The 22447-nt window shown below is 48.9% G+C and overlaps 3 protein-coding genes across 3 annotated transcripts; 1 reads left to right on the top strand and 2 right to left on the bottom strand.

The window, feature by feature from the left end:
* Positions 1 to 298: 298 nt before the first annotated feature.
* Positions 299 to 7029, bottom strand: LOC104252190 (myelin protein zero-like protein 3). Its single transcript, XM_059829780.1, has 6 exons — positions 6957 to 7029; positions 5459 to 5625; positions 4228 to 4438; positions 3407 to 3572; positions 2363 to 2426; positions 299 to 325 (listed from the first exon to the last, which is right to left on the bottom strand). Exons 1-6 carry the CDS (start codon positions 7027 to 7029, stop codon positions 299 to 301), a joined length of 708 nt encoding a protein of 235 aa, XP_059685763.1.
* A 2273-nt stretch (positions 7030 to 9302) lies between these two features.
* MPZL2 (myelin protein zero like 2) lies at positions 9303 to 13760 on the bottom strand. Its single transcript, XM_009821591.2, has 5 exons — positions 13706 to 13760; positions 10766 to 10932; positions 10206 to 10416; positions 9811 to 9955; positions 9303 to 9363 (listed from the first exon to the last, which is right to left on the bottom strand). The coding sequence occupies exons 1-5, from the start codon at positions 13758 to 13760 to the stop codon at positions 9303 to 9305; spliced, it is 639 nt and encodes a 212-aa protein (XP_009819893.2).
* Positions 13761 to 16861: 3101 nt separating this feature from the next.
* LOC104260226 (T-cell surface glycoprotein CD3 epsilon chain) lies at positions 16862 to 21589 on the top strand. Its single transcript, XM_059829765.1, is given in 7 exon segments — positions 16862 to 16910; positions 18281 to 18307; positions 18611 to 18625; positions 19153 to 19350; positions 19883 to 20035; positions 21137 to 21183; positions 21533 to 21589. Coding segments are annotated over 7 exon segments (546 nt in total).
* Positions 21590 to 22447: the final 858 nt, after the last annotated feature.

The raw sequence follows: 22447 nt of genomic DNA on the forward strand, positions 1-22447 counted from the left end.
ATGCATTGTCAGACTGCTGGTAGGAAACAGGCTGTACAGCTGTAGGCGCTGAGGTTTCTGTAGGCACTGGAGAAGTGAGGTCAAGAGATTATTTTTTCTCCCAATAAATTAGAAAGATTTCCAAAATTGTTATTTTGTGCTTAAATAAAAATGAATTAGCCCATCGGCATTATTTTCCAATCTACCAAGATCAGAGCAGGTCCTTCAATCTGCACTGGTTATCCAGCAGCCTTCGCACCTATCTAGCCATGATTTTCAGTGCTGTAGTTTTGTTCTTTATCCATAGCTTTAGTCTTTCTCAGTATGGGTCTTCCTCATCCGTGTCCTAAACAGGGAGTATGGAGAGAGAAATTGAGAGTATGTATGAAAACATGAACCAAGTTATGAGTTCAACAAAACTTTGAGTCTGCTAGGCTTCTGACAAGCTTAAACGCTTTCCAAAATGCTGCTGGGCTTGAATAAGCCATAAGACTTGTAGTCGTATAAGCACTTGCAGCTAAATCTGTTTGGCTTATCACAGATACGCAGACGAACTGCCACTGTATAACCAACACGTGAAGTGTGTTTTAAGGGAAGTAGCAGCTAAAGCTCAAGCAAAAGATGGACCATAAAGTGCAGACAGCCATTGTCTTAAAAAGCACCACCAGTCTCTACAGAGAAGGTCCGGAGCAGCACAAGTTGTTGTTTTGCAGCTACGACCAACCACATACTTTCAGTTCCCCATTGTTTACTGTTTTAACCACAGTAATCGTTTGATGGCATCCCCACAATCCAGCTCTGCAGCTCTCAACTTGAAAGAAACTCAACCATAACAGCTCTAGAAGGGAAATCTCACTAACTCTCCAGCCATTTTAAGTCACAGAATCACTCACTGGCTTTGCAATTTTAATTATTTGGCAACATATTAAGCATGAAAAAGTACATTACAGAAACCTCAAAAAATGTAGAAACATTAAAGTGAGCGAGGATGTTCAGAGACTTGGTAAGCTAAGTATTTCGATACCAGAGAGCAAAGTATCAAGCAGATGACAAAAAATGCCCAATATGAAAGCAGCAAGATTACGGCACTCAAACTTGCCTTCTCTCAAAGGATGAGAAGACATTTTTCCATTTTTAAAATCTCCAACTGCCTGACAGCATTTGTCTCACCGAACTGGGGCTCCCACCCTTTCCCATCTCTCCACCTGCAGTAAAGCAATGGTGCCTCCCTGCTCCCCAGCATGTCACTTGCAACAGGCTTTCCATCTCCCATGGCAACTCTGCCTTTTGCAGAAAGCATTTTCTGCTTTCTGCACCTCTCAAAACTCTTGTTGCCGATACTGCTGCGTTGTAACTGCTGTGTCTTATGTAGCACTGTAAATATTTCACATGTAACTTGCATAATTGCTCACCTTTCATTCTGTATCTAATAAAGTGTAGAAACCCTCAGCACACACCTGTCTGAAGGCTCATGCATTTAGTACATTTTAAATCACCAGCATTAGAATAGTGAATCAAGCAACACATATTTAAATCCTCCTTAACATACTTCCTGACCGCGTATAAAAGATGTAAAGGTGCGTCTGAGGTAAGCTTGCTCTGGAGGACATCGGGGAAAAAATGAAAACACTCTCGAATTAGGCATATTAGTGAGCTTACTCTGGAATGTGCCACAGTTATGGCTGTGGCTGCTAATGCCAGCACACAGAATTTAGAGGCACATTTTATAAACAACTACAGCAGGTGGCAAAAACATTCAGTAGTTCCGGCACAACACATCTGATGAGCAGAAGCTTGCTGATAGGGTAGCAAGTGAACAAGCAGAATTAGAAGACAACCACCACTTCACAAAACAAAACAAACAAAAAGCCAGAAACAAACAAACCACAGGAGTTTAGCAGGATTATGTTGTGACAGAAACAGTGTAAGCAGAAAGATCTCCAAAATAGAGGCAAGGCTGCACACTACCATCATTGCAAGAAACATAGTGGATTGAGGTATCACTGCCTCCATTCCCCACCATAGCACCGTCAACGCCCAAACCGGTTTTGCAGAGCCTTTAAAGAAACTACGCAGTACGCTAGCTAGCACTTCAAATTCTGAATTTTCATCTTAAAATGTCAGCTTTGAATTCAATAAAGTCAAATGAAAATCAGTTTGGTGGCTCTCAAGCCACCTTCCCCTACCAGTAATGCAGTATGACCAGCAGTTCTCACCCCCTATAGCCTGTATGTGGAAAACACCAAGGAGCACAAGCCTAGCCATTTGGGACACTTCTCTGACACCCAGAGGGGTTATGACAAGCTCTACCTGCTGCTCTTAGCACCTCCTCTGAGCACCAAAGTTGACAAAACCACTCATGAAAAGACCAGCTCTCACTTACCACACAGTCCAGACACCACTTTCTGACTTTCCCCAAGCAGTTGTCTGCCTCTCTATGTTCAGGCCTGCAGAAAAAGCACAGGATTAGGTTGGACTCTTCCCCCAACACACATACTAGTGTCTCCTACAGACTGTGAATTCTAGTTCTACCACACAGAAAAAGGCTTTGATGAACAGCCTTTGACTCTGCACAGCAAAACCAAAAGACTAAAGAATGTCAGGGCCCTTAGTTTGAAGGCAGACATTTCACTTAAGTGCCATGAAGAATACAACAAGAGTTGCTATTTGGCTGGCAAATCTTACAACGCTAATCAGACCATTGTATTAAAAAAAATCCATTCTGCAAGAAGTTGTAGTACTGCATTCATTGCAAAATCACGTGCAGCTCCAGCAGGAGCAGCGTTACCTTCTTGTTCTCACTACTGAACCCTTCTAGAACAGAATCCTCTTCAGTTCAGATGGGAATTGGTGTTCAAAAAACTTGTAGCCGTGGCACTGTGGGACGTGGTTTAGTGGGCATGGTGGTGTTGGGTTGATGGTTGGACTTGATGATCTTACAGGTCTTTTCCAACCTTAATGAGTCTGTGATTCCGTGAATTGAGTCTCCAAGGCTTATTCAGTACCTGGCATCTCTGCTCAGGCCATCACAGGGGAACCAGTTAGCATCATTCAGTTTGTTTTGTTCTTACGGATACCAAAACGCAACATGTAAAGCCCACATAAGCAAAATATCATCCTGATTTAGGCTGAAACAAATCCAATTACAGAAGTGAAAGACTGCCTAACCCTGAACTGCTTCAGTTCCACGGCCTCGCACGAATGGCAGAAAAAGGGGCATATATGGCACTTGGTTTATGCTCCCACATGGGGATTTTCCAAAGCTTTCTGACCGCTGGCTAAATTATGTTCATGGAGAAGTAGATTTCAGCGACTGAACTGCAGATGCTGAGAGCTATGAAATGAAGAACAATGGAGAAACTGTCCTTTGGCCTGTGTCAACAGGCTAAAGTAGAAATACAGGCTTTAGGTTCCAGCCAGAACTTACTCATCAGATACTTCGATGGAGGATTTCTTACAGCCAGATTTTTTTTTCTCCTTTAGCACTCCAAATTTCCTTCCCATCCTTACCAACAGCAGAATGACCACAACGACAGAAGGGAGAAATACTAAAAAGGACAGCAGCACCGCTGAAGTTAGCTGGAAGGAAAGGCCTGTGGGAAAGACAAAGAGCAGCCCAGCTGTACTAGTAGTAAAATACAGCTTTCTTAAGTCTCTGTGACAAACATTCATCCAGGACACAGGTTGCTAGCCTTTTCGTACAAAGCAGAGAGCTGGCGGATTTGAAACAGCTTATCACTGAGTCTGTAGGACTCCTATCACATATCCAACACAGTAGGGTGTTCTATATGCAAAAAACTACAAAGGCAGGCAGGTCACAACATAGTTCTATCAGCATATCGAAGCTGCAGGTTTGGGGCAGGTCTCACATGCAGGGCAGATGAGGAAATTAAGTACTACTGAGAATCAGTGTTTGTGATCTGACAGTTATTTTTAGACCAGTATTTCCTAATCATTTAACTTGTTCTACTGCTGCAATATGTGGAGACCAGAACTCCTGAACAAATTCACACTTTCGATTTCTGTTACCACCGCAGCTTCCTCTGTCCCTTCCTGCCCCCAGCGAATTCAACAGTTCTCCACGTATTTAACTCAGAAAGAAGGGCTGAGGTAACTCTTGCTGAAATTCTAACGTGGAACTCCAGGGAACCCATTTCACACATGACGCTTAGACTTCTAAGATCCTGACCAAGCTGCAATGCAGCTGTATCACACAGATGAGGACATGCTATTGAAATGGAGGCTTACCCCTCTCCGTAACTATCAGCGTTGTCTGGGGAATGTTATGGTACACATCTGGAGGATTCTTCACGCTGCAGATGAACGTCCCGTTGTCACTCATCACTGGGCTTTGGACAGCAATGGAAGCATCACCCTTGGCCACATTCCCAACCCATGTTATCCTGTCTTTGAATTTTCCCACTGTTGTTGGGTATGGAACAGACTGATAATGAAAAATCTAAAAGGAAGCAAAGACAATAATTGTGACAATAAAATACTCATCTAATAAAGCAAAGCAAACTACTTTTCGGATTGTAAACTTAAAGGAATACACATTAAGCAGTCAGAAAGAATACTTCTTATACAGGAGACCTTTTCGAGTCCCTATTTGATAATCCTGAGTCAGTCCCATTTCATTAGATCTCCAACGCTTTTATCTACCAGCCTCAGGTCTCAGATGTCACCATCACCATTCTGACCAACTTGTTCCCTTCTGCAGATCTTCAGTTGAGCAGCGGAGCAGGCTTCTCGGCTCATGCAAGACAGAACACTGCAGTTCTTCAGCTTTTGCTTCTTGCACTTTAGTGCTTGCTGTCCTATGAGTAGAGACTTAGCAGACCTCACTTCACACAAGCAGCATCCTTTTGTTCCAGGTACGAGGACACTCCCAAGAGTTCAAACTCTTCAGGCAGCAGAAGTCACTGCTAATCCATAGAGATGTGCATTTTCTGTTTCCACCTTGAATGACAGATTTTCAGTGCGCTTTCAGGTTTATGTCTTTATGCTTATATTTCAAAATGCTGCCAATAAAACAGCAAGTAGCAGCCCATAAACCTTCGAGGCTGTCATCATCACTGTCTTCAGACTGGCGTTGCACACATGTTCTTGCCACTCCAAGATACATCAGCAGTAGACTGCACGACAGAACTACTAGGGTACAGCTGCCTTCAAGAAAGCTACTAATCAAATGCTTTACAGTCATTCTATACATAGCTACAGCATACAATGCAGCACTTGTGTCAAAACCCAAAGTTTACCTACTTTATCATCGTTATGCTGTTACGCATTTACATAGACTATTTTTTGCCCAAAGAACACTAAAGGAATTCCACAGGGGAAAGAAGGCGACACTGAGAGTCCCAGACCCCAAAGTGATAAAGCAGCACAGCAAGGCAAACAGAAAAAATACCGTCAGATTTTCAGCATGCACAGAGGCCTGGTCAGTCTCCACCAGAAAAAGACTCCCTGTTTCACTTACTGTCTCCATCTGTCCACCTGTGAGGGGCCGGTACGTCCAGTCTACCGTCAGGCTCTCAGTGATGGGAAAACTGGATTTGAATGAGCATTTCAGTGATACTTGTTCACCAACGAAAGCTCGCACTTTAGGACTGGCTTTAATCTCCAGTGAAAAAGCATTGCAGACACCTGACGGAACAAGCACAAAAGACAAGGATTAGAGTCTTGTTATCTGTGAGGCGCAGGAGTGATGATGTCCCAAAGGTATCGATGCACATGCAGCTGAACCGCAGTCCAAAGACTGAAGCACAGTAGTGACTAGCTCCCCCATAACGAAATGTAAAGAAAAGCAGACAACTTCCCTAACCTATTCTCTGTGGGATTGGGACTAGCCCCATTTAAAGTATATATCGGGAAAATACCACCAAGAGCCTACAGATATTTAGATACGGAGATAAAGAGCTGAGAAACCGAACCAGCTGGCTCTCTGATGAGTTGCAAAGTGCCAGCTTTAGACCACTTCAAGGCAGTTCCGGCTCTGTGTGTCTTGCCCCAGAGTGATACAGCCAGTGACTTGCACATGCACCAGCTCAAGAGTCACCCTGCAGCAGCAAGTACTCTTAATTCTTGTTTTCGGCGTGTGCAACAACTTCTGCCTCATTCGCCTACTGGGATGCTCCAGCCAGGGACGAGGTCAGCCTGCCCAGTACTCAGCAGGAGCATTGTTCAAATCCTCCCTTTCACAAATCTCCTGCTCCTGGCTTACGAAGATTTATTATGGTGATGCTCTGCATGAAGTTCTGCTCTAATTGTCACAGCTGACTCCTCTGCTGTGCAGGCTCAGAAGGAGCAGGCACAGATTTCTATTTAGATTTGCCAGTTCCTGTGCGAGTTTCTGGGGTCGCACACCTGTTCCCCCACTACCAACACAAAACATAGGGGCCTTGACAACACACTCCTTTTGCTACCAGCTGAAAGTCTGGAGATCTCGAGTGCAGCTAGCTGGACCTTCGCAAAGCACGCAGAGACGGGACAAAGGTACCCGTGTCTCGAGTGCGAGCAGCAGGCAGAGCGCGGGCTGAGGAACGCTGACTGCCCTGCCCTGCTGAAGGGGCTTCGTTCACCCACAGCACACCACCAGTTCTCCTGCCGCCTCCGCCGCTCCCCGAGCGAGAGCCGCTCCGCGCAGCGAGCTCGCCGCGGGGACCGCACAGCGAAGCCGCGGTCCGGAGCGGTCCGCGGTCGGCTGCCCCCCCGCTCCGGCACGGCCCTTCCCAGAGGTTCCGAGCCCACCACCTCCCCGCGGACCCTCCTCGCCGCGGAGGCCGCCGCCGCCCCCGGAGCCGCCTCCCGGGCGCCTACAGCCCGGCTCCCATGCGGGACTGCCAGCCCTGCCCCACCGCGAGCACAGCAGGGCCGCGCCGGGCCGGGCCGGGCCGGGCCGGGCCGCTCCCGTCCCACCCCGCCGCCGAGGCGGCCCCCGGAGGCGGGAGGCCCCGCACCCAGAGCGCCCCCGTTACCGAGCAGAAGCAGGACCCCCCGCGGAAGGAGAAGGAGGCCGCCGCCCGCCGCCACCGCCCCGCCGCCCCGCATCCCGGCTCCGCTCAGGGCCGCAACATGGCGGCTCACCTGCGGCCAGCGCAGGTGAGGGCGGGGGCAGCCCCAAGATGGCCGCCCCGCGTCGCCATGGCGACGGGTCGCCTCGCACCTGGGGCGGCCGCGGAGGCCCCTGCGGGCCGCGCTCCTCGCCCCGGGCGCGGAGGTGTCCGGGCCGGTCACCGAAGGGGGCCGGCAGCAGCGGCCCTGCTGGGGGCCGGGGTCTCGGCCCGCCCAGGGCGGAGCGGGCCCCGGCCCTCCTGCCGCCCGCCGCCAGCGGGGCTCCCCGCAGCAGCGGCGGGCCGGTGCTGGGCTGCCCAGTTGGCTGCTTTTTTGGCACTTTCCAGAGCAAAAACCCCCGGCTGGAGGCTCCGCGGGAGCGCGCACCTCCGCGCACAGCGCTTGGGTAACACCGCCACTGCTCTCCGCAAGGCGCATTTATTTATGACACCTGCGATCAGAAAGGAAAACACACAAACAGATAATGTGGCCAGCACATTGCAAGTGGAGTTACAAAGCCATAAAGATGCTCTTTAAACAAACGGGCTGATGTTTTGATTTGGTGCTGGTTAAATACTGTAACAGCTCTGCGGTTTCAATGATTTGGGGCTTCGTTTGCCTCGGAGAGATTCAGTCTACGGACGTACAGGGCGCATGCTAAGTGAGCGCATCGAACGCAGGGGCGAGACGCGCCGGCAGCCGCCTGGGCAATAAACGGCACCCGGAGAAAGCGGGGTATCGCTGCAGGCGTTGTTGGGAGCCTGGTACTGTGCCAGCAGCCACTGAATGCTGCTACCACACCGGGTGGCAGCGGGACAGCATGCCACCAGAGCATCGCTTGCTTGGGCTCTGAGCTTAACCGCAACAGCCGCTGCCAGCCAGAGTTTCGGGGCGCTTGCAACGGCGCGTGTAAGGCCGCTGAGCAGGGGAAAGAAACGTCCCGCCTGGCAGAGGTGTGCTGCCTCAGAGGGAAGGGGGGAGCGGGGCTGGAGAGCCGAGGGGAAGGGAGGGCCGTGTTGGGGTGTACCGGCGGAGCGGGAGTGGGAAAAGGAGGGGAGCCGCCCAAGCGCACGGCCACGCGCTGCGCAGCAGAAGGCAGTGTCCTCAGCTACCGTAGTTACAAAGCCTGCTGAAGCTGCAAGAGATCGATACGAAAACCACACCCAGTGGTAAACCTTATCCCTAATAAGAAACAGCATACATTCCCCAACTGTAGGACTTCCCATTTAAAGTAGCAAAGAGGTTTAAAGTACGTTGTAGCAACTGGCTGCTCCTCCGATCCCTCATGGGGTCACTCTTCCTTTTCGCCATGTCGAAGAGGATTTTGAGGGAGGAAAAATAGGGCAACAGAAATGCACCTTGTGATGTTTAAGGTGCACGAGTGCCTCTGCTCAGACACTTTGAAAATCGCTGGTCAGTCAGGTATCTTGGCATTTTGTTCAAATCTTTTGGCATTCTTTCATTTTCAGAGCAGCCTTCTTGACATTCTGCGGGTGTGAAGATCTAGCGAAGTTCCTTCTTGATAGGGCAAGTTCTTCCTTCAGTGAAGGAAATTTACAACTTAAGTTAATGTCATCCTCTTTCCTTGCAAGAATTTCAGGTTGAGCAGAGATACCACAGGCGCAGCATGAGGTGTCTGTAATTCAGCTTTGTTCTAACATCCAAAATTACAAGCTTTCACCATCTGCTTTAGAAGTACCTAAGAAGAAAGATTATAAGAAAAACAAACCAGATTCATTACTCAGGGTTATTGTTGAAAACAAAAATAGTAGAGGCAACTGCTGACCTCAGAAATTGAGTGGGTAAAAACTATGCTGAAACGTTTCAGCAAAGCCAGCAAATCTGGAAACAGTTTCAGCCTTCCTGTAGCGATTTTAAAACAGTAAAGATTAAATGAATCAAAAAGCAGACTCAAAACTGGAGAAAGGAAATTAATTCATTCCTTTTTATCCGCAAAGCAGGCATGTCATGGAAAGCAGCAACAACGGCTTTCCTACAAAATGATCCTCAACGCTAGGGTGGAGAAATCTCTTCTACAGTTAAGAGGCAGTTCTGCCTCCACCGTCTGTTCAGACTCTGAACAGCTCTGAAGGCTCCTCAAGAGCCAAGTGTGTCTCAGTTGTTTCTGCTTACGGCTACCATGGCCTGTTGACTGTGAATAGAAACGAAATACCTAAGTAAAACTGTCTTAGAAAGTCTGCAGTAACACCGACACATTAATTAGAGAAGGTTTGAGTGGATACCTGCATTCTATACACCGTCAAAGACTTCTAGTCTTCTAATGGACTGGCTTCCTTTTCTTCTCTAATCTTCAGATTCTCCTTTTCTCTACTGTTATAAAAAAAGCGGGTAAAAAAAGAAAAAAAGCCCAAATCAGCGTCAGATATCCTGAGCAGCAGAGTCACGTTCTGAGTTACGTTTAGCATGCATAACGTATAACAGGAAGTTAAATGACACGATAATAAGCTACATGCATGGTGACCACAGTGTCAGGTTCATGGAGAAAAGAACAGAGTGATCATCTGCCAACTGCCACCACAACAGCTGGGTCCTCCTGAGGAGCCACCATGAAGGGCGAGAGCAAAATGAGGACTCCAAAGCTCATTCATCCCGGGGCTCTGTTCAAACTGCAGGTTAGCAGCCAGTTATTGCTAACTGGGCTGGCAGTTTGGCATTGCAGACGCTTAGTGTAGGGTCCAAGCCAATGATTCAGAATAGCTAGGAAGATACATTTGACAAGCGTTCCCAGAAGCCTTTCTCTCTCTCCTCTGTCCTTACAGTTCAGTGTCTGCCACCTCGAGCCTCTTCTCCTGCGCTTTCTTCCGATGGTGCTGACAGGCAATCACAGCTGTCACCAGAATGATCATCAGCACACAAGCAGACACGATGGCCACCGCCAGGAAGTGGATTTCTGAGAAATGCACTGCATGGAGAGAGACAGAGAAATGAACAAGAGGGATGCACAGGGGCCCCTTGGTATGAGGCTGGGAACCTGTGTCCCCGAACAGAACCTTTCCTCAGGCTCCTCTTTGCCTTCTATCCATTAACTACCCTCATGCTTTCTCTCTATAATCCCTTTTCTTCCATACATTTTCCCACATGTGGAGGAAGACCTGCCAATGCTTCGCACTGGCTAAATTCAGGTGACTTCTGGTGGGTTCTTGGCCTCTCACCTTTCTGCACAACTCTGAGTCGCACTTCACCGATTGTGCCATCAACATCTGGTGGGTTCTTCACCTGGCAGGTGAATGTCCCGTTGTCAGTGGGCTGCAAATTCCAGATAACGATGGAAACATCATTGCGCTCAATATTCCCATCCCAGGTGACTCGCTCTTTAAACCGTCCAGCAGACAGCTTGTAGGGCTCCTTCAGGTAATAAAATACCTACAAGAAGGAGAGGAGCTGTCACTGCTACACACTGCGCAGTCCTCGCGATGGAAGCAGCACGTGAAAGTGGAGTGCCGCTGGCTGAGGCACATGGCCAAAACTAAACCTAAACAACGTTTCTTTAGCCAGGGTCTGTAAACAAAACTTCTTGCTCAGCGTAATCATTACAAGTAGCAGAGAAAAGGCCAAAGATGTACATACTTGTGCGTTTCAGCTGTGATTGCCCATACCCCCACCCGGAATTGCTGCAGTCACTGGGCTTACCAGTGGTAAGTCCCAGCTTACTGGGACTGGTTTGTCTGGGCAAGTGTGCACCCCCGAAATGGAGCGTAAAGGTTTCACTCACTGGCTCATGAGAGCTCAGGTCCTCAGGCTGGAAGTTCCAGGTCACTGACAGGTGCTGGCTAACAGGGCTGCTGCTGGAAAAGGTGCATTTTAACCGCAGGTTAGTGCCGTTCACAGCATCCACCTCCTTGGAAGTGTAGACCTCCACGGCTGCCGCAGGCCACAGTGCTGCATGGAAAAGAGCGGGCGTTAGAGGTAAGGAGGACTGCTGCCTAGGAGGAAGCTCATCACTTTTCCTTATCTGCGTTTAGTCTATCCAGGAGCCTGCCTTATCTGTCCCCGTCAATGTTTAACCTGACAGTCTCAAGCACACAGACATAATCACCGAGGGGGGTGATCCTGCGTATGCAGAATCCAAGAGATCCCCTGTGCTTCGTGGATTTTGTCAGTTGATAGGCAAGCTGCACAGTGCTGGTTTCAAGGGAGTTTGCACTCATCTGAACTGCCGGTACAGTGCTTTCTTTATAGTTTTGTGGCTGCACAGTTAAACACTTACCGATCTGATACCTGGTTGAGAGAGGACGGCTGAGAAGGACTTGCCTGTAGGGACAATAGACTTTCTTTTGGGGGGAAATGTCTCTCTTCAGGCACGAGCAAACTCGACATCCAGGAGGTGCAATGCTGTTGTAAACGCCACCGCTCCTTAAATATATACTTGCCTCTGACCAAGATACCATGGAACTCTTCGTGTGTTTGTCCTGGTGTCGTGGTTTAAGCCCAGCTGGCAACCAAGCACCACACAGCCGCTCACTCACTCCCCCCAGGTGGGATGGGGGAGAGAATCGGAAGAGTAAAAGTGAGAAAGCTCGTGGGTTGAGATAAAGACAGTTTAATAGGTAAAGCAAAAGCCGCACACGCAAGCAAAGCAAAAGAAGGAATTCATTCACCACTTCCCATCGGCAGGCAGGTGTTCAGCCATCTCCAGGAAAGCAGGGCTCCATCACGCGTAACGGTTACTTGGGAAGACAAACGCCATTACTCCAAATGTCCCCCCCTTCCTTCTTCTTCCCCCAGCTTTATATGCTGAGCATGACGTCATATGGTATGGAATATCCCTTTGGTCAGTTGGGGTCAGCTGTCCCAGCTGTGTCCCCTCCCAACTTCTTGTGCACCCCCAGCCTACTCGCTGGTGGTGAGAAGCAGAAAAGGCCTTGACTCTGTGTAAGCACTGCTCAGCAGTAACTAAAACATCCCTGCTTTATCAACACTGTTTCCAGCAAAAATCCAAAACACAGCCCCATACTAGCTGCTATGAAGAAAGTTAACTCTACCCCAGCCAAAACCAGCACACCTGGTCACATTTTCACAAGTGATTACACTCTACTGCACTCAATTCCCCAAGCAGATTTCTTCAGAAAAGCAGTCCTGCCCTTTCGAGTGGGACTGCTGAGCCCCCATAAACAATTTCTATTTCCCATGCTAGAACTTTCCTTTATACACTTTGTATTATCAGCCTGAGTGTCATGCACACCGTGGTGAAAAACGCTCTTACTGATGTAAGCAGTGCCTGTTAGAATGTTAATAGCCCAGCTGGACAGCTGCAGTCGAATATAGTCGGGCTGAGGAACTCAACGGGAAATCCTCAAGGTAAATCTGTAAGCTTTTGTTTGTCAAAGAAACATCCTCTGTTAACCAAGCCACCACAGCTGCCGCTTTAAAAATAAGTTAGGATCGCTAACTCGATGCTACCCTGAGAGCGAGACAATCAGCAAGAGAGAGAGCATCAAGACACCGAAAGAAGAAAAATGAAAACTAGGAAAACCGAAGGGTTGCTGGGGAAGATACCTCTCTCGCCTGAGCCCTAGCTGTCCTCCGGCTTGCCCTGCCATTCCAGACGGAGTTCAATCACTCTGTCAGGTTGGTGCCACCAAAACGGTGGTGCTGCACGTTCTCGCTTTTTTCCCCACGATCGCTGTGTTGCTTGCCTGTCCGCTTTAGCTCCCTGAGTTAGTGGGTTAGTTTCCACAAAACAGCAGTGCTGAGCTAAAAATCTCGCTGCTGCTGAAAGGGACAGTCCTCCCTGTTCCTGATCATATGCTCCCATTAGTTTCCTTTTCCTCACTGGTTAAGCTAACCCAGCAGAAAAAGCAAATATTAATAATTTCCTGTCACTTTAGGAAGATGAGTTAACTCACCCCAGTGTGATCCAAGCAAAAAAAGCTTATCTGGGGTTGTCAAATACAGCTTCACAATACAGACGATCAATACATCTCCTGTATTTGAAAATAATTTATAACCAAAGACTTCCTTGCCATATAATTTTTTTCTCTCAAAGGAGAAAGTATTTGAAATGCCAAAACATTGAAGGAGTTCCCATTTGAAAAACTTCATTGGCAGAGATCATGTTTCTCAGCCCAAGATTCTGTGTCGAACCTTTTCATTTTAAACTCCTTTAAAAGAACAACTGTGGGAAATAATAAGCGTAAAATACTTTTTTCAAGGCAGATTACGGAGCGTATCCGTGTGCTGATGCATTTGGGAAAGGAGGACAGGGTGGTCTTAGATTCCAGCTATGTTTATATAAACCACTGAAAAGTCAAGCGAGTTTATTGTTGTCAGTCTGGAATCGTTGCTGTGTAAAGGATCTAAAATCCCAGTGCTGCTTAACAATCTCTGATTGTCTAGTAACAAAGGTAGTGGGAAAAAACATCTAGGAGTAAAGTCCAGATTCCTGGCAGGAGAGGAAAAGATGTGTAACCAGAGCTCAGAATGAGATCAGTATTCTTCTTCCGCTTCAACACACCTAAACCTGTTTGTCGAAGAAACTCAATCACTTCGTGTCACTTGCAGTGAGCCCAGGATGGAAAGAATCGCAGCAATCATCCACAACAAGTATCTGAGACTCCTATAAAGTCACTGCCTTAATGAGGACAACAATTAAGGGATCAGAAGAGGAAAGCCAAGATGGCAACTGAGGCCAGACAGTGCCAGGATTCCTTACCTCGGAGCTGTACCCCAAGGAAGAGCACAGCACCCAGCCAGTTGAGGCCATGCATGGGGAAGGCAAGTCTGTACTCCACGGGCTGAGCGGTGCCGGAAAGAGACATTCGTTTCAGGTTCCCAATAACTGGATGAAAGATGAACTTCTGAGGGTTTTCCCCGCACAGCAGAGCAAATTCCTTTCTCTCAGCTTGGCCTGCAAGGCGATGCGAGTACTCCTTCCTGCTTGAGTCAGCGCGCACGCCCTGCCCTCGCACTGAACGGCAAGGTGCGGCCGGCACAGCTCACTGCTGTGTGAAAACCAGGGAGATTTTCAAGGTAAGATTAATTTCTTCTGCCTCCCATATTCTTTTGCTCTTTCGTGTTGCAATCATCCCTCCTCCCACCTTCCACTTGAAACCACTCCCCTCTTGTGGGAGGTGATCTTGCTCCTAAAAGAAAATTTGCCTGAAGGCGTTTATATCTAGTGAGGGTCATTTGTTTGGCCAAAACCTGCAAACAATCCAAACAAAGCAACCCAAAGACCGTGGGCACACGTCCAGAGGGTGGAAATGTCCTGCTGAAACACGGACACCTACCCTAGAACAAGCGATGGTTATAATGTTACTTGGTTGCAGCCATCCCGCAGAAGAACTGGGAGACTGCATTAGCTGGTGCTTGTAAAATTCTTGGAAAAGTCAAAAGACCAGGACACTGGCCATGAGTCTAGCCCGGTGGTAGTCCAGGCACAGCGGGGGAAACCCCACTGTGCTTAACAAGCGGCGCAAGGTGCTAGAGAAACTCAGTGCCACACAAAATATTTTCCTAGTGGCACGTGGCAGTTGTGAGAGCAGGTAACCGAGTTGTGCGTGTGTATTGGCAAAATAAGGATGTTTGCATTCGAAGACCGTAAATCACTTTAACAGCAGAACCTGCTGCTGGCTGGGGCTGTGTTTGTGTCTGGTCCATGGTCTAGTTCCAAGAAGTCATCCCAGGTTACGAGCTTTCGCTGTGACTGATGCTAATGTTCCTTGCAGTGGTGCCAAGGCAGGGATGGGGAGGATACCCTAACCTCTGGATGTCTTGAAGGGCTCCCTTCAGCTCAGAGCTGAAGGGCAGTCTTGCTGTGCAGCAGTGTGGGCTCCGATCGGGATGTTTTGGATTACCTGAGACACACTGAGAGGATGTCAGAACTGGCTAGAACAAGGTTTTGGTGGAAAGAGGACAGCTGCAGGACTCTCAGGCTCCCTGGTAATGAGCAACCATGTGGACATCTCTCCTCCCATTTGCTGTTGTAACATCCTTGTGGCAGTTTCTGAGAATGCTGAATTTATTTTTTACCTTTTAGACTTCAAGTTACAAATCTGGCAATGAAAAAAAGCGCTGAGGCCACCAGTCTCATGGATTGTCCACAGAATAGCACAGAGAACCTTGTCTCTGCTAATGGCTCTGAGACACCAGATATCTCTAGTTTCATGGGAATAATTTGGCCCTGTCTTAACCCTTCATCACTGCATCTCCCCAGATTTCCACTCGGCTCCTATTCCAAAACACCATCTCCCTTTCTTTCATTGCCACCATAAGTATTTATTAGGCTGGGGTTTTATGTTTGTTTTGTAAACAGGACACTTTCGCTTTTTTCCTCTGCCACCTCCTTAGGCTTCAAGCAGAGGGAAACGGAAAGCCAGCATGCTCCCACTTCGTCCGTGCCAGCATCCCTGCTGGAAGCAAAGCTTGGGAAGGCCCCTGCCCCAGTCCCGTGGAGGTGTGGAGGTCTTCGCCTGCCCCAAGCGCAAGTTCGGGAGGAGCCCGTTCCCTTTCTGCCTGCCGCCCCGAGACAGGCTGGGGCGGGCCGGGTGAGAGCAGAGCAGGCTGGGCAGCGTCAGAGCCCGCTCCAGTGGAGCCAGGCCACTGCTGCTCGGGCTGGCCCCCCGAGGGAGGGCAGGGCACCGGGCATGCCTCGGAGGGGGCACCGCGAAGCCTCCAGGCGGGCCGCTGGCAGAGGCCGCCCGGCGCGGGGTCTGGGCTCCTCCCGGCCGTGCACGGAGGGATGTCTTGGGCTCTCGGGCCGGCTTTGCCGTGCCATGTTCCTTCTGCTGTTGGCAGCTTGTGAGACAGAGGCGTTCTCCAAAGAGCCTTAGCCCTGTCCCTAGCATTTACCTCTTGGGAGGGCTGCTAGGCTGGGGAGTACACAGATGTCAAGGTGAATTGAAGAAATAAAGTTGATGTTATTGTAGGTGCAATTTGTAACGTGAGTATGAATGCTGCATGAAAATGTAGAATTGCTTTTGCAGTCTCATATTGGAACTGAAGAGAAACAGCAACACGGTTCAGCAAGTTCCCTCCTGACGGGAGAGCATGTCGTCGAGTACCTGTCGGGAGCAGAGCGTTAGCTTCAGGTCAGAGGCTTGCAGCAGGGCTTGCTGTGCTTAGCCACCGCTTTCGCTGCGCTCCTCGCTGTCAGCTGTGTGCAGAGGAGAGTCTGGGTGAGGAGCTGGCAATGCCACTCTTGACGAGGCAGCAGCAATAAATGGGCTGCATCAGAGCAAAATAACAAAAGCAGAGTCCAGATTGCGTCATCAGTGACTAAAACCCCCCGGGTTTTACAGCCGGGCACGTGCGGGCTCATTTCTGCTGGCCGTACAGTGTCTCTAGGTGCTGAGCCTCTTGTAGCGTTTCTGGTTCCTTTCTTTATTCCCTCGCTGTGTTAAGTCGCTGGCAGCAGTTTGAACTTCAGAAACAGTCGCTTTGAAAAGTTGTTAGGAAGGTCCTGATGGCAAAGCTAATCCAGGCTTGTTTCTTTTCTCCTGCCGCTCCTAGGGCTGTTACAACAGGTCTCCGGAGACTTGAACTGGGCCGGTGCAGAGCACCCACCCCTTGCTGTCAATGACATCAAACGTCCGTGAAGACGTTTTGAGCCTCCGCACTTCCTGACACGGTCTTGTTTTATCATACGTGTTCTCTGTCTTTCTTGGCTGCCTGCAGGTTTCACTGGAAACAGTGAATCTCCCCAGCGCTGCTCAGATCGTTGCCGTACGCAATTCTGGGAAAAACTCTTGGGCCTCTTTCTTGTAAGCAAGAACTCAAAAAGCCAATGCCTTCTTTCTTCCTTCGCAGCCAGCCTCAGTGATGCCAATCTGACGTGGTAGAGAAGAGCAAGAGAAGGAGGACGGCAAGGATGGGGCTGGAGCGGTCCTTGCCTCTGCTGGCACTCCTGCTGTGTGTGGGTGAGTACAGCCGGGCAGGAGCCCGCCGGGAGCAGAAGGGTGGCTTCCCCGGGGGCTGCAGAGGGGGAAGCACAGGGGTGTGCGCCTGGTTTTGCCATGTACCTGCAGCCACATCTTCTGCAGCTGGCCCGCGCAGTGCCTGTGGAGCTGCTGCTCCCCAGAGTGAATTCCCTCGCCAATTTTTGCTTACTAGCTGCTTCACTAAGACACCTGGTCTCCAAACTTCCTGCGGCTTGATGCACTGCTTTCTGCAGCAGTGTGAATGGCAAGCTTCTGTGTTTTAAATTTTATTTTTACGCTTTATTGATGCACTTTCCTTAAACCGCTTTGTGATCATGGGTAAATAAGTTCAGTTCAGATTCACTCTGATATCAGGGGAGTGGTAGCAATTTCCATGTTACCAGTTTGAACTGACCAGCATTTAGAAAGCTGGTTTAGGATGAAGTGCAGAGTATCTGTAAAGAAGCTGGTAACTATGAGAGATGATAAGTCTGAAAGATAATTAAAAGATACTACAGTAAGACTACAGCTGCTCTGCCCCTGTGTTGCAAATACCAACTGCTACTCTTTGAGAAGATTGGAAACATTCGGTTTAGCAACGGCCTGATCTTTTTTCAAATTTAAATTCCTCTTATCTAAAGAAAAAAGCATCAAATCACCTTCTCTCCAGCAAAGTCCTGTGCCTGTGGCATTTCGAATCTACAATTTCGTTACAAGTAACTCCTATTGTAAAGCAAGCATTACCTGGGATGAGACGACAGCACTGAACACATGAATACGGGTTGTTCCTTTATTTACTTACGTTACTTTCTATCAACAAATGTTTTTAAAGCAAATTGCAAGTCTGATTCAGACCTCCTAAAAACTGTTTCTATAATACTCCAGCTCCAGAGACTTCAGTGGAGTTACTTGTTTCCTACCAAGAGAGAAAAATCACTAAAGCTAAACTGCTTTACAGCGTTAAATCAAGCGTCAGGGTCCAATCCGCCAGTGAGCACACTCTTGCAGAGGACTGTGGCTCTTACTGCAGAAAGCAGGCATGATTTTCCAGCAGTCTTTGGCCCACAATAATAAAGCAAAATTGTTGCACGTACAGCTCGCAATAACCCTTTTTCTAAACTGGGTCGGAAGATTATTCACATTTCCATTCTGCGTTAGTCCGTGTTAAAAATGGCTTCCAAAGGAAAAGACTGCATTTCAAAACAACATCCTGCCTCAGCTAGCAGAATGCTTCTAATGCCTTTAGCACAATTACGGGGTATAAACATCTCTTTCAAACAGCTGAGTTCAGAAAGGATACCCATGAAGTAGGAAAAGTGTATGATATCAGTAGCTAAATTACTTAACGCTTATTATTTTTTCTTTTGTAGTTGGCACCGCAGCTCAGCAGGGTAAGTGTTTTTTACCAGCATTCTTAACTATTCAGTATGATAAAAAGACCAACTATGCCTCACAAGTGAGGAGTAAAAGTCAAATAGAAATGTCTGAATTTTGCAAGTATCGTAGGATAGGAAAAATTCCTTGTTCATTAATTGTCATTGATCTCACCAATTCGAAAAATTGCCTGTCATGAATTGCCCCTAATCGTTGCTAGTGATCCCCAAGCAGGGTTGGGCATTCTCCAACAGCAACAAGCAGTAAGGTATAGCAGGCTGATTTGTTAACACTTATTGTTCTCTCCTTTGCAGATGATACCGAAGCACAGGAGGGTAAGTGTATTTTCCCAGCATTCTTAACTACTAAGCATGATACAAAGGCTGCAGATGCCTCACAGGTGAGGACTGCAAGGCAGATAGAAATATTTGAGTTCAAGCAGTATTTTAGGAGGAAAAAATTTCCTGTTTGTTAGTTGCTACTGTCATCAACGATCAGAAAAATCAGCCATAACGAGTTGCCCCTAATTACTGTTAGTGGCCTCCGAGCAGGGTTGGCCATTTGCAGAGACCAGCAAGCATATGGGTAAATAGAAGGATGAATGGCAGGTGGCCAGGCTCTCTGACACGAAGCTGAACACTCTGCCATGCTATTTTGATACTGTTTAGCGTTGCAAAGAATTAGTGTAAAAAACTAAAGGAAAACACCCATGCAGAAGACACAGACACAGGGAATTTACATTACACCATGAAATCAAAGATTTTGCAGAGCAAACTGTCATGGTGGGATGATGGGTGGGCAGGGAAGCCTGCCCAGAAGCTGTTAGTAATGCTGGTATCCCCTCTCCTTGGCCCATCTTCCAATAAAGAATTCCTGGTGGAGATTTCCGGAACCACGGTGACAATCACATGTCCCTTGACCGAAGACAACATAGTCTGGGACTCAAGCAGGACAAAACCAGACACCAAAGAGAGGAAGTACGTTATAGAGAATCACGACAGCTCTCCTGCCAACGTGAGTTGTTCGTCAGGTGATAGGAAGTACGAAATGTACCTGAATGCCAGAGGTGAGTGAAAAAGCGCGCAGTCTACGGGCTAAAGATGGAGTCTACGCATTTCAGTGACAGATATTAGGAGCTGAGACCTGATTTTCAGTGCTGCTGGGCTGGGTGAATGCGATTCTGTTGAGGCCCATCAACTGGGAGGGGGGTTTACCTCCACCCTGACAGAGTGATTTAAGCCTCTGAGCCATTTGAAATTTGGGCAGCTGCTCTGCATTCAGCACTTAGAGTCCAGCACAGGCAGAGGAGGGCAACCATCGAGGAGGTGTTTTGCACCCTCCGGCTCAGGCCATGCAAACAGCCGAGGGTAGCGAAGGATGTTGCACACACCAGCCCCCGGTCTGTGTTTGCAGACCGAAATGGCGGGGCGGATAGAATGGCCCGTGCTGGCCCCCTTCCTTCCTGTTTGCTCTTTTCTCCTTCTCACCCAGAACTGCCTCTTTTCTGCTAGTGCTAAGCAGATGAGCGAGGCCTGGACTTTCCTTGCGGGAAAGGAAGGGTGCCCGTCCCTGAGCACCTTCATCTCTTCTGCTGGCAGTGTGCGAGAACTGTGAGGAGCTGGATGCCTTGACAGTGACAGGGATTATCACGGCGGATCTTCTTATCACCTTCGGGGTGCTGATTCTGGTCTATTACTTCAGCAAAGACAGGAAGGGGAGAGCGAGCGCTGGTGCTGGCAGTCGGCCACGAGGTAAGAGCCATTTCAGGCGTCTCGGCTCTCCACGATGTCCGCTAAGCACTACATTAAGCACTTGCCCCTGCCCACTGACGGAGCCTCTTCTGCTCCCTCCAAGCCTCCAAGACCTTGCCAAACAACGCTCCTGCTTGCCGCATCTGTTGCTCCGGGCTGCCTTCTTGTATGGGATGGGTGCGGCTGCTGTGCTGCGTTGAAGGCTTCCCGCCCATAGGAAACCATTTCGCAGACTGCTGTGCAGCAGCGTTGAGTCTGTGCTGAAGCAAATTCTGCATGGCGGGGGCTCAGCTTGCAGGTGTAGCTGCAAACCCAGCCTGGCCCTGGCCCGCTCAGCTGCTGCCTCAGGCAATCAAAGACCAAGAATTAAGCCCACACCCAGAAGATGCGGTCAGAAATCGTGGTGTTATTAAAACTGTATATTTCCATTTCTGGCTTCTGAGGCCATGGTTTGGTGACCCCGTGGGTCCAGCAGTGGGGCTCATGTTATAAATGCGGGGGTAAAGTGGTGCAGGGTGGTGACCTTATGATGCTGGTTCAGATTTGTTCAAGAAGTGTTGAGGGTAACATTTGTACCAGGAGACTGCCTGTCAGACAAGTGCCGTGGGTGCTCACCAGCCAGGCTTTGTGCAGATCAGGCATTGCCACTTCTCCCCCAGCCTCCACAAAGCTGATATAACCCTTTCAGCAGGTCTAAATTCCCTGTTGTGTGCTTACCGTGCATGTTGCGTGCTGGGTTCAACAGAAATGTGATGGTGTGCTCATGCTTGTGCAGCTTGCTGAGGCGGAGGAGTATAGGTCTGGTATCCATATTGTGGAGCTGCAGCCTGGGCCTGTGCTTATGAGGACTTCTTGTTTTCAAGTATCTCTTCACAACCAGGAAAGCCAGAAATTTACCCTTTCTAAAGAAAGCTGATTTCTTCCTAAATGATCACAAGGCCTTCTGCCTGCAGCAGTTGAGTCTAAAAGCTCTAAGCTCATAATAAAGTCACGCGAGTTGACCCATAGCATGCATTACCCTGGGATCATCTCCATGAAAGTCCCTCCTGCTGTGTTACATGAATCATCGCCAAGGATGACCTCTCTTTGCCTCTGCTGCAGGTCAGAAGATGCAGCGTCCTCCACCTGTTCCAAACCCGGACTACGAGGTATGGAGAACCTAATTTTTTCCATCTCTCTTCGCTGGTTGGGGAGGGATAGCCAGAGCTGGGAATCTGTCGCATTTATCCTTTTTGCTCCTTTGAAGAAGCACCCAGTCAATCTCCAAGCCTTCCCGGGAGTGGAGGAAAAAAGTGGTGAGGGTGAAGCCCCTTCTCCTGGTGCCGACACAGGGAGTCGGGAGCAGAGCTGCAGCTTCTTGTGCATGCTACCAGAGCAGCACTACACCTGCTCTCTCCGTTCTGTTTTTCTCCACGTATTATGTGGACCAAGACTCTGGCGTTGTTTGAGGGTGTGTTAATAAGGATTCCCAAACTAACATCTCTGCTGTTCCCACAGCCCATCCGGAAAGGCCAGCGGGAAGTGTATGCAGGCCTGGAATCCAGGGGCTTCTGAAATTCCCACGGATGTCAGTCTGGAAAACAGTGGCAGAAGGGCGAAGTGCTTCTGCCCAGCTCGGTACCGGTTCTCCGCAGGCCTGCGGAGGCCCAAGCGTTTTGGGGTAAGCCAGGCGCTACTCAGGGCAGGCACCCTGCTGCCATCCGCCGTCCCACCCTGATGCGTTCCTTCAGCCTTCGGTTTGACTTTAGGGAAAACAATCAAATGAGCACACTGGCAAGAGAAGTTTTCCTTCTCATTAAAGAACTGCAGCCTCACTCGTGGTTCCTGGCCTTCTTTTCCCTCACCCCTCCCTCTCTCTCTGCTCCAGGTGCACGCTCTGGTTTTCCCTCCCATTTAATTTCCGCCCTGAGTGCCTCCACTTGCTCCCCGTGCCTCCCTGGGCAGCTAGCGGGCAAGGAGTGGGTCCTTCTCAGAGTGACTGGCCTCTGACCTGGTCCTGCTCTCATGTTCACAGCCTATCTTAGTTTTGCTGCCCAGGATTGTAACAAAAGGAACAGAGGCAGTCGGTATATTAAAAACAAAAAGGTACATTTTCATAGAAAAGCCACTGCTTTGAATGAAAAGATTTCAGTCAAAAAGAACAGCTTTCCTTAACAAAAATGAGAAGCAGGACATGCAGACCGACCTGTCCATCCCCCAGCCCTTCTTCTGTAGGAAATGAGTGGGGCTGAGTACCTCTTTGCCTCCAGTGGCCTTTATGTTTCAGACCTTCAGCGGAACATCCTCACAGGGTCACATGGGGATTTGGCGCCTTCCCAAGCCATCTGAAAGCCTCCTATTAGGAAATTTAAGTGCTTGGCTGAGTGCTAGATCTCTGTTACTATTAAATAGTGGGGCTTTTAGATATTTCAG

Source organism: Gavia stellata, chromosome 26 (genome assembly GCF_030936135.1).
Source record: "Gavia stellata isolate bGavSte3 chromosome 26, bGavSte3.hap2, whole genome shotgun sequence".
Taxonomy (NCBI): Eukaryota; Metazoa; Chordata; class Aves; order Gaviiformes; family Gaviidae; genus Gavia; species Gavia stellata.

Excerpts from the sequence above, each read along its gene's own strand:
- LOC104252190 (XM_059829780.1), bottom strand. The coding sequence starts at position 7,029 with ATGCGGGGCGGCGGGGCGGTGGCGGCGGGCGGCGGCCTCCTTCTCCTT. Across the intron at positions 3,573-4,227 it reads GCTGATAGTTACGGAGAGGG|GCCTTTCCTTCCAGCTAACT; the intron begins GTAAGCCTCCAT and ends TCTTTCCCACAG. Across the intron at positions 326-2,362 it reads AGTGGTGTCTGGACTGTGTG|GACACGGATGAGGAAGACCC; the intron begins GTAAGTGAGAGC and ends CTCCCTGTTTAG.
- MPZL2 (XM_009821591.2), bottom strand. The coding sequence starts at position 13,760 with ATGCATGGCCTCAACTGGCTGGGTGCTGTGCTCTTCCTTGGGGTACAG. Across the intron at positions 10,933-13,705 it reads CCTTGGGGTACAGCTCCGAG|CACTGTGGCCTGCGGCAGCC; the intron begins GTAAGGAATCCT and ends TTTTCCATGCAG. Across the intron at positions 9,956-10,205 it reads ACTCAGAGTTGTGCAGAAAG|TGCATTTCTCAGAAATCCAC; the intron begins GTGAGAGGCCAA and ends CTCTCCATGCAG.